Genomic DNA, 11,732 nt, shown 5'->3' on the forward strand with positions numbered 1-11,732 from the left:
TGCAAGGACGGCTAACAGCGGATGCAACCACGGGCGCCACGTGGTACGGTGGACGGCCACAGTTGAACTCACGTGCCTGGGCAAAATTTCTTGCGAATGGGCGAACGAAAAGGACGCAACATTACACCGGCCGGCGTACGGATGGGCGCATGCAGCCACAGATAAAATCGCATCAATCGCGCCGCTACGAAAGAAGCGGTAGAGTTTTATGAGTTCCTTGCACGTACGTAGCTGCCCCCGCCGTTGTTGTGAAATGTAATTTCCATTACGATTTACAGTGGAACATTGTAACGAGTTCCAATGCGAGAGCGAAATACGGCAGCGACTATTTTCTTGGAAGAAAGCAACCGGAAGGATAAGCACAGTGAAAAGGTTCGTCGCTTGGGGATGAGTTAACTCTTGCGTTAAGTTCAATATTTAATATGAAACAATGGCTTTGTAATGGCTTTTTTTAAACCGGTATAATGTACTTTATTTTACAAAATGAGTTTGTATTTTAAAAATAAATAAAAGGCTAAGATTTCCATTTAATGTGTTGTTGCAGTTTTCAATTTTGTTCCTGTGTCTTGTGGACTGCAGAACACAATAAAAACTCAAACAAAAATTGAAAAAAAATAGATTAAATTAAATTTTAATAACATTAAAGCACATTATTCTTTAAGGGTTAATACAATCATTCGTGTCGTTTAATCCTTACCCAAGTTCCCAATGTCCTGAAGTATCTTTTAGCTAGGACGGGTCACCTACACACCACGTTAAAGGTACCCCCAGCAACGAATCCGATTGTTTGACAGCAACGGCTTATCTTCGCTAGTGAAACGACGAAAAGACAAGACACCATAAAACGCATTTACGATTGTTTCGGTACTGGAAAAAGCGCAACAAATCGGAAACCGTACGGTGCCGTTGGTGCCCCTCCATAGACAGGTCCAACACCACCAGGCCGGCGCAACAACAGTGAAGCGCCAAATGTGGGTGATAAATTGGCTAGAGATGTTGACTGCAAGTTTATTTTCAACTGTAATTACCAACCCCTGTTCTCACATCGCGTGTCGGCAGGGACTGGAATCCTAAGCCCTTGAGGGATATAACACTCTAGCGCAAGGATATAACGCATGCCGGCAGTAAAACTCGCACAGGCGAATAGGGTTTCCTGCAGGAAAGCAAAAGCAGCCGGGTGACAGCTTTTCAACGGCCGACCGTCATCAGCCTTCCGGGTACCACCGTATTGCCAGCAAACGGATGCAAACCGAGAGTTGAAACGTTAAAATATAATTACGAGCCACCGGTCCGTTTCCCGTTCCGGAGGATTGAATCACGCTGCATTACGCTGCAGTGTAAATTATTGGATTATCCCCACCGTTCCATGCGTTTGCGTCCCCAAGGCCGGTTCAGGACGAAGCGAATGGCATGCTAGGACATTTAGATACGATAACAACAAGTTATTGGATAAATTTAAATCGGAAAATTAAAGAATAATTTTAGATTTTTATTCCTCTTAATTTTAAATTCATTTAAACCAAGAAGCTAGTGTTTAACAGATTAATTGTTACCAGTTCAACCCAATTCTTTTTATAATAACTTAACATTGAAGTGCAAATTGTTTGATTAAATAATCATTTGATTTAATGTCTTGAGCTAAGGAAAGTCAAATGGTTAAATTAATTATGCGCAAACAGGATGAGAATGAGTGAGTGAATTAAATCATTCTTATAGTTAATAGTGAGCTATTTCGAATCTCCACGTAGAGTTATTATAATGTAACCCACTGAAAGGAAATTTAAATGACTAATAATTTTAAAAATATTCATGAAAGTGTAATTTCATTCATGAAAGAGTAATATCACTCATGAAAGAGTCGTTTGATTCTTGACAGAGTCATGCCGCTTTATGGCGACCATTGACTCACTCATGAACGAGTTATATCACTCTTTGACTCGTAAGTGTCCTTTTTTCTGTTCATTTGACTCGTAAAATTATCACTTGATTCTTTCTTTCTATACTTTCTATATCATAACATTTTCATTTGACTCTTTCTTTCTGTTCATTTGACTGGAAGGCTCATTGAAGAATTAACTAATTTATGAGAGTCATTCACTCGGAGTTAACTCTCTAAGTTAAAAAATATCTAAATTCGATATTTTTTCACAAATATAGTTTAAATATAGCAATCCTTTTAAAACATTGTATTCCAGATACATATTACCACATAAAAAAATAATGAAGGAGTAAAATATATTCAACCATGGATATTAAATTCAAGACATACAGTAGGATTGTTCTATACACGCAATAATTCTTCCCAATTTCAAACATACTTTAATCCTACTGTTCTAATACAAATTAGTTTTACAGTTGATTTCCTGTTCCACGAATTGTGTCACATTTGGAACGTCCGTTTTTATTCATTCCCGAAAGCGATCGATTCGATGTGTCCTGTTTGGATAAATCCTGTAATACTGGAATGTAATTTACCGACCCGAATACAGTAGATCCTACATCCGGTGTACCCGTGGTCATTGACCTTAGCGTGTGTTGTGTCTGGACGAAACTCGAACTAATATTACGGGTCCACCTGTAAAGGCAATCCAACCCAATATAGCCACCGCTTCACTATCTTTGTACACGTTTTTGCTATCGCAAAGCTTTCTGCCCCCAAATTGGCATTCACTTACAGGGAGTGGGGGGTGGGGTCGGGTGTGATAAATCGGACAGCCACAAAAACCACCATCGTATTGGGATCGACGGTGTAGCACGCAAAAGAGCTTGCCGGGGCATAAATTGCATCCCGGTGAATCTAGATTGGGAACTACAACTGAGTCGTTGCAAGTCTCGCAAAAAGTGTGTGGTTTGGGTGTTTTGTAGAATTAGAAAAGTAGCTTCAGGCAACGGGCACATGGTATAATCGAATGTGCTAATGCTGTACCGTGCCGGCTGCATACAAATTGGAGTCTGAAGCTCGTAGTAAAAGGTTTGATTGATAAGTTGCATGGCCGACAATATGCCATTAAAATAAACCAAATTGTGTCCTTTTTTTAATAAGCATTCTGGTAGACAAACATATTTTATGATCATATTAGACGACAGGTAAACATAATATTGACTTAATTTTTTGTAACTTAATGAAAAATATCTATTCATGAGAATTTTTTTAAAAAGGAGAACAAAAAGTCTACTTTTAGTAATAAAACGACTAAAATTATGACTAAAACAAAAATAATTTGTAAAATATGTACCAATACAACAACGACACAACATTTATATTGGGACATGAAAATCCACTTTTACTATTAATTTATTACATGTTCCACCTATTACAAACACAACAACTCAATTTATACGCTTTACTTATCGCTGCGTGCAAAAACTGCATACGCTATTTTCATGTGCACCGATGATTATTATCGATGCGGGCAGGTGAAATATGTAATATCCACCCCTAACACCCTGCCAATCTGCTGGCAAAACTTTTAACCCTGCGAGTTACCCCCCCTTTACAAACACGTTCCGAACGAAATGTTGCATTCTAGCGCAACCCTAGCGCCAGCCGGTAAGGGTGTTACTCCAGGCCAGCCAGGAAAAGGCCGGAAATTTTCACTTATCAACCCACCTGGAAAATGCCTAGGGACGCGCATATACATCGCGTTTGATTTAGTGTGGTGATAATAATTGGTGTACAAATTGCATCGTACTTTCATTACTTTCGTTTTCCTTTCCATTTGCAAGGAAGCAGTGCTTTGTACCTGGAGTAAACCAGTACAGAAATAACACTTTTTTTGGGGATGCATTTAATGTGAGATAGTCACGATTGTCTTTTACAACCCTAATTTTACAATTATGTATTTATTACTTTTAGTTTGTAATGATGTGGTAATGAGTTTTCATCAACTTCCATGCCTTGTTGAAATGTGTCATAAAATGTTAATATTAATTGGCTTTTGCTTCCATTCATGTTCGTATGGAAGATTGTAAAAGATTTAATCATGTATTACTATTAAAATAATGTAAATAACCATTCTCAAATCAATAATAATATTACGTTGTTACAGTGCTTATGTTAGTGGGACTGTAGAAAAAATCGAGAAAAAATCAATTTAATAAAAAATGGCGGACTTGGACATTTTGAAAAGCAATATTAGTCAATTGTATAAAGAATATTTTATGAAAAAGTCGATCGATTTTCAAGTGTAATTGATAAAGTCTGGGTACTGAATTGTAAAATGCTGTTTTGAAGAAATAAAATCGTGATTCAAATAAAGAAATTCCGCATGGGAAAAAATGATGTTTGTCGATATATTATTTTGTATATTTTACTAGCTATAGATGCGACTTGAACTTAGACGAGAAACTGCTATAAGAAAATATTTGGAAATTTTTAATTCATGTCTAACCTTAGCAACTAACTCATAACACATAATAGCCGAACCTCTACACAGACGAAGCCGAATCTGTTATTTCTCTCTAACGAAAGTAATCATTTAAATGAAAAAAAAACCATCAACCGTTTCAAATTCACCCGTACATATCAGGTATTCAATTAGAAAACGAAGACCCAACATCCACTAAAATTCTGTAGATACACAAACCATCCGCTTCAAAACATCGGACTGTCGCATATCATGGTGGCCGGGGTATGTTCATTTTACAGCACACTGAGCAAATACGATACACAGTAAAACGTATCAAGTCTGAACGTTGCCCAAAAAAAAGGACAACAGGATGGAAAACAGGAGATACTACAAAATTGAAAGCGTTTGCTAAAATGAGGAAATACGCACCAGGTACGCGATGAAAAGTAACGTATATGAAATACGTTGAAATTCGTTACTACCATTACCCCAAAAACCAGATTGCGAATATTGTAAAGGAAAGCTGCGTGAATGTAGATAATTAGTCGAAATAGCAAAGCCATGGAAGGTCAAAGCCGGTCTGTACCGGATGCGAGAACCAGCAAAAGTGTCCGTATCATGTCATCCCTTATGGTACGATTCCCTGCCCAAAAGCCACAAAGAGGGGATGCACAACACAACATGAAGTATTAGTTTAGAAAAATCATATCTACGTAAATAATACAAAATTTAAATAAAAATATATCCAATGTCGGAAAAAAATTAATCCTATCCATAAAGAAAGTTTGAAGTTCGTTTAATCATAATAACTTAAGTATAATTAAATCACTAACTTCTTCAAAATAATTTGGTGTCTTTCTGAGTAGAAAAACCTAGTACACAAAAAGGATAAAATTACTTTGGTAAATAATGGAGATTCCATTCCTGCAGGCAGTGAATATTCCGATCGTCCAAAACTCCAAAAGAATTCTCCCCATGTGGTTTTAATGTCGTATCTCGCCATTTTTTTAAACTGGAATTAACCCTTTTTGATTTGAATGGCATTATTGCGAAAAAGGGGCTGTGTTTTATCATAGGATCGTATAATTGGACTCGTTTAGCATTGAGTTTAATATGATTTATAAATTTAAATTTATTTTCCCGAAGAAAACATGTTGATAACAGCAATTAGTACAATACAATATGAAAGCACACAAATGCTCACAAAAATTGTAAACATTATTGTGTGGCGTGTGACCATAATGTTAAAATCCATACCCTTGATACTTTGTATTATAACTTCAAGTTATGCTTTCAGTAGATATTCGTTTTAATCGCGATTACTTCTACGGTTTACGGGCATCGTCAACGTGACACCGGATCAACTGCACAGCTAACCGACACGAACATAACGTACGACATCCGCCGGAATCGTAGAAGCAGGATACAAGGATACCTAAGCTTAGGCTATTGCCAAAAACCCTTATTAGACATTCACATTCAACTATTGTTTGGTTTTGCATTGCACTAATGCTAAATGATTTGTGGCATCAGTTGTCGGTTCGGGACTGGGTAGGTGAATAATTTACGCACTGAACGTGAAAAGTGTACCATCGAAATGCAACTGTGATCGAGCTGTGGTTTATGCGGAGCGTTCGGTAACATAAACGATCCGTTTTCCACGACCGGACAATCAAATGCAGTAAATTACATCGTAAAGCTAGGATTAATTTATTCGTTTTCCAACAATTTATTTTACTGTCGTAAGTAATAATTTTTGATAAATTTTAAATGTTCGTACACTCTCTCTCACGACGAAGGGCTTAACGACCTTAGAGGTCTTGCCGGATATTTCTGGTTTACTAGACTTAGTTTTACCATCTAGTCGCATAGTCAGTCCTTGCTACAGGAGGACGGTCACTTACACATAAAGAATATTTGATGCAAAATTTAATGTCGATCGTTTAAATCGGAAATGCAACTCTCTTGTAGTAAAATCATTTAAATTCAATCTCAAATTCAATACGGTCCTCTACTAAACTTTGCACTTTCGGTTCACCTCAACCTACTGCAACTCGGAAAACGAATCGATTAACTTGAAAACGCGCCGATGTTGCCCGCGTATCGAGCAAAAGCGAATAATGGTTGAAAGTTCGAAAAGTCCTTGTACTTCGTCCAACATTCTACTACCTTCACACACCTTTCCAACCTTTTCCATCACACAAAGAGACGCACACACTGTGTTCTAGCGTTACTACTTTGTGCTCTTTGTGTTTCAAACGATTGAACCCGGCAAACCCAGACGCCGGTACCGGCGGGTTCGTACTGTAGATGAGAAAAAGAAAACCACGCATGGTAGCATATTTTCGGGGTTGGAAATGTTTTTGTCTGGCTTGTCGCAGACCCGCCAGAAAGCTCGTTGTGAAAGTTCGTTGACGTACCGGATGGAGTTCGTCGAGTTTTTGGTGGTGCAAACCTTTCCCTGACATGATTCTGACCGGTGGAGGAAAGCTAGTGGATGGTGGTGTAAATGGGAAGTAGAGATTTAGAATGAACTTAATGCACACAAACGGGTAAATAATCGTGTAATCAGACGTCTAGAGTTTGAAAATGATCAAAATAAGGAAGTAAACTGCTTTTGGAATAGATAAGTTCATGAGAAAAAGATGATAAATTTGGATTTTAATTGAATAATGACACACAGTAACAATAAATTGAATAATGACACAGTAACAGTAAATTTAATTTGGAATAAAAAAACTGGACAACGATCCGCTGTTTGAAATGTTTAAAATGTGTGAGAAATATTTCTTTTTCGTACCTTCCTTTTGTAAAAAAATAATATTCAACCAAACAGTAAAACAAATGCTTATTTTATGTAAACTGAAATCATGATTCACCCAAAAATAGAGAAAAAGTTAAAAATAACTTAAAATAAAGTTAAAATAACTTGCATATACCTCCGATAAAGAATCGAAATATAACTAATCTCGTCTCGTTCTATCGGCAATCCATCATTTATGCACGTATGCGTAACGATGAGACACCAACAGTCACGTACAGGGTAGACACGTGCGATGACGAAACCCATTTCCTACTCCACCAAAAGAAAAACATATTATTTTTATGCTCTAAATCTGTAAATACGAAAGGAGGCAAAAAGGTACTGCAGCATAAGAACTCCCTTCGTTCGGATGCTTTCACGCGTAAGAGCATGAGTCACATTGCGGACGGGGAAGGGCCAAACACATAACCCGTAGCATGATGCATGAAGGTATCGAAACAGTTTTTGGTAGGGCTTAGGAATGATCTGAACTTTTCCCCGTGTCATCTTCGACGGTTAGGCCCGCGTTTCGCCCTTTCTGCGTGGGGAGTAGGGTACGCCATTCAACAAGTCATTGAACTCATTATGGAACAAGTTCATCCGGGCGTACGAACAAGGGCCGGAATACGACGTGCCGGTTCTCACGACGTACCTTCGCGGGTGGATCGATGCGTACTATTCATCCCGGGGCAGCGATGAAGATGATGCTGGCAGAGGTGTAAAAACGAAAGGTTGGCTAAACAGGAAATGGTTCACGTGAGGAGCATTCCTTTACGTCGACTGGTGCTATTAGCCGGTGCTAGAACAAGCGAGGGAGAGAAAACTACTTTACTCTCCAAAAGAACTTATCTCTAGCCCTCTTCTTTTAAACTTCCCAATGGCTATCGTAGAACATGTTTCGGGGTGGTGTTGATAGAAACACACAACATAAGATCTCAACCGCAACAGTACAGATGAGTTGGGTGTAGGGCATGGCGTTAGTAAGAAAAAAAAAGAACGAAGAACAATCAACCGGCCGTTTGGTTTTTATAGTTGTTAGTTCTTCGGAAAGGAAAACGGGTTTTTGTTGTGCCATTTGAGGTATAGAGTGAAGAGAAAGATACACTTGCTAACATCAGAAGCAGGATAGTACGCTTATCGACCTTTGGCGTGATCGTAAATGTTTCCGAATATGATCAATGGGTTTACGATCACAAAAAGGATAAAAGTTAAATACGGTACGAAATGGTTTCGAGTAATCAGGCGACTCACTGTACCCAACATCATCTGCTTTAAAGTGCTTGTGTAAGTATGCAAATTACTTAATTAAAGTTTTATACATGTTTCATAATTAGTACAATAGAACACCGATTATCTATGTCGTATTGTCCGTGCAGTTCGGAAATCCCACTTAAAAAGCTGATTTGACATTATGAAATGGAATTGGAATGGATGGATTACGGTAATAATATAAAGGTTTAAGTTAATGACAAAACATGCTATAGTGCGGGCATTAATTACAGATTTCTTTTGTGACAATAAACCGAAAATAAAATAAAAAGGAGCATAAGGCGGCAAGAAACAATGAGAAAAGAGCAAATAAAGCTATATTGGGTAAATAGTGATTGTGTCAATAATTATTTATTTTTCTTAACAGCTGATTTGTGTGTGTTAACAACTGAAACTACCGTAGCTAGTACTTGTTCAGAATATACGAAATGTTTAGATAAGTTTGGTGATCGTATAGATCCGAAAGATCGTCTAGACCCCATCTATCAATATCGCAGCTAAACATCACTAGGGAATAGTTCTAACTAGTGAAGAAAGAACAATCCACGGAACCACGCATAGACTAATTGTTATCAAATCGATACGTGGGAAGATTGATCACAACTTTGTACCATCCACCAAGAAAACGTTAGGCGAAGGAAGTTAACATTTCTGAACATTCCATACATTTATTTGTTAAAGGCAGGAATAAATGAAGTTCCTGTTCTGCGATGAAAATCTCTTCCGTATCGATGTTATGTCAAATAGCCACACAGATCGCTTCATTTTACTTAAGAAACTTTAGCATCTTAAAGAGAATGTAAAGTTTGTGTTTCAAACAAGTACAACGATTAGAAGGACGATCTGCTTCGCTTGGGGTAGCCAAACTTTCGTGAGGATTAAAAACACTTCTTCACTTCAAATCGGTTTGTGTAACTGTTGTTCAGAGCCACTCAATTCAACTGGTTAAATTTTTGTATATTTTCGCATATCTATTGGTTAAATTCCACGAAACAAACGTGTCTCTTTTTGATATTTTTTTACACAGTGTTCCACAAATAAGGAGTTTCCAGTTCACAAACAGCATTTTTTTTTAATTTAACAAGTAGAGGATCGCACAAGTTGAATTTAATTTAGGAACATCTCAGGTTCGTAACGTTCGCAATATTACAAATCGTTACATACGCGGCACACAACACGGGGCATCTGCAACAAATAATAATTACCCGCTACAATTCATCGACTCGATACCAGGTAAGGCACAGTTTGTGGCTGGATAGACTTCGGACGCTCCAGGGGTCTTGCAGCCGTAGACCACAACACCAAGGAAGCGTGTGGCGTCAAAGACCGTAGTAAGGAGCAGCATAGCATCACGCTAGGTTCTTTTCAGGTCAAATACCTGATTACTTTTAGCAGCAATATGCTCTAGCTAGTCAGGGAAGCTCAACTTTTCGCCAAGAAACATTTTTAGGTCTTAACTTTTTCGTGCAAAGGCAGAGCCGTGAAGGCCGATTAAAGGCCGGTAGTTGCGATTTCTCGTCAATGTAACCACAACGTACTCTTCGACGCATAGCTCCGAGCCATTCGTGGACCATCAGGATTGTAACGTTCTCAATGCAACGCTTCTCAGCCTGAAGACTCAACCGATCTGCATGATTGCGTCGTCAGCACAAAGCAGGTGGCTACCAGGAGTAAGCAGATTTTTGTTTTGTTAAAAAGCAGATTATTAAAAAAAGTAAAGTGCATAAAGCACAAAAAAATGGTATAAATGTATCGAAAATAAAATTGAAACGTGAAGAATGATTGTAAAAAACAACACTCTTTAGCAGAATTAATAATTAACTTAATTAAAAGATGTTTTTGTCATATATTGCAATTTCACAACTATTATGCACTTATTATTCACAATTATGCACTTGAATACACTGCTACAAAACGCACAGTAATTATCATTGCTGCCCTCGGTTCTTTTTCTTAGTCACTACAAATTATACATCCGTAAATCTGCCTTATTCTAAAACTAGTACACAACTATTCACTTGATAAACGTATTCAGTCGCCAATAAACTTCAAATGTTATTCAGAACACTTTTTGACGAACATGTGAAATTATAATTTTCGCTCTATTGAAGCCGGTACTTACCATCTGAAGGCATTGTAGTGGAAGTACACCAACCCTAACCCGTACAGAAACGGTGCATCTCTCCAATGGTCCGGCTTCAGGGCATAATACTTCTGGTAGGCTGATAAGGCTACAAGCAAATGAAGTAAATACAAATGTTAAAAGTATTTTTCTACATTTTCATCGTAGATTTGGTTTCTGGTACCTTTTTCGTAATCCTCCAGCAGCAGATGGAAGTGGCCAAGTTTGCAGTAGGTTTTCGGATCGATGTTAATATCCTTTTCATCATCACTGGAACGGTTTTCTGCTTCCGTGGCATCTTCTCCGTCCGTGCTATCTTTTATTGCTACATTGTCATCTTCCGTCTTAATCTCATTCACCACAGTGGAGGTTTGTTTTGTCTCCCCAGCACTCTCGGTAGACATTATTTCTGCCGGTAGACTTTCGTCGATAGTCACACCAACATCGCAGAGTGGATTTTCTACTTCCTGCTTGATTTTAACCCCGTCGGACAATCCGGTCTCATCCGATGACTTCTCCTTCGACTTCTCCGCGTCATCGTGGGCCTTTTTCTGATTGTATGCTTGGATAAGCATACGCTCGATATATTTCACCGCCTAGAAATGGGAAACCCCATCGGATGGGAGTAAAATTGACGAAAAGTTAGCAAAACAAACACCTTTCAAGGTTAAGGACGTGCTTCATGGCGACCCCACCTTCAACACCAGTGCCTTCTTCTTCAAGTTTTCCGGTGCTGAGAGCTTCAGAAACCCATACTGGCGGCTGAAATGAAATGCATAGCAGTCATTCATTGGTTGCTAATTGCTGCCCTTCTTTATGTGTGGATCATTCTGCGTACCTATCGAGGGAAGCTAGAGCCTGTAGTTCTTGCGTAGAAACGCTGAATTCGCCGCTCTCGAGGATCATGTTCCTGTTTACCAAACGCGACGATGCCAAACACAAATTTAAGTGGGAGGGAAAGTAGGAGGAGGAAAAGGAGAAGGAAACACTTTTCACAACACACAAAACACTAAACACAACGGCACACTGAATTAACACATGGTTCCGCGAGTGGTAACCGGGAATGAGGTTCGGTCGAGCCTCACGGTAATCGATCGAACTTCGCGATTTTTAATATTTTACACGATCGTACGCTCCGAAACTTGTGATAACGCGCGGGGCCTATGAAAAAACACTCTCCACTGACAAT

General features: G+C 38.6%; 1 protein-coding gene across 1 annotated transcript in view; it reads right to left on the reverse strand.

Annotated features, from left to right (window-relative positions):
* LOC125762426 (histone demethylase UTY) overlaps window positions 1-11,713 on the reverse strand; it is an 83,928-nt gene extending 72,215 nt beyond the window's left edge. Inside the window, exons 1-4 of the mRNA XM_049424495.1 lie at window positions 11,382-11,713; window positions 11,239-11,305; window positions 10,728-11,139; window positions 10,544-10,652 (exon numbers count right to left, since the gene is read on the reverse strand). Of these exons, the coding sequence (XP_049280452.1) occupies window positions 10,544-10,652; window positions 10,728-11,139; window positions 11,239-11,305; window positions 11,382-11,449 (656 nt within the window). The 5' untranslated portion in view covers window positions 11,450-11,713. The remainder of the gene's footprint in view (window positions 1-10,543; window positions 10,653-10,727; window positions 11,140-11,238; window positions 11,306-11,381) is intronic.
* Window positions 11,714-11,732: the final 19 nt, after the last annotated feature.

Source organism: Anopheles funestus, chromosome 2RL, assembly GCF_943734845.2.
Source record: "Anopheles funestus chromosome 2RL, idAnoFuneDA-416_04, whole genome shotgun sequence".
In the NCBI taxonomy this organism is placed as follows: Eukaryota; Metazoa; Arthropoda; class Insecta; order Diptera; family Culicidae; genus Anopheles; species Anopheles funestus.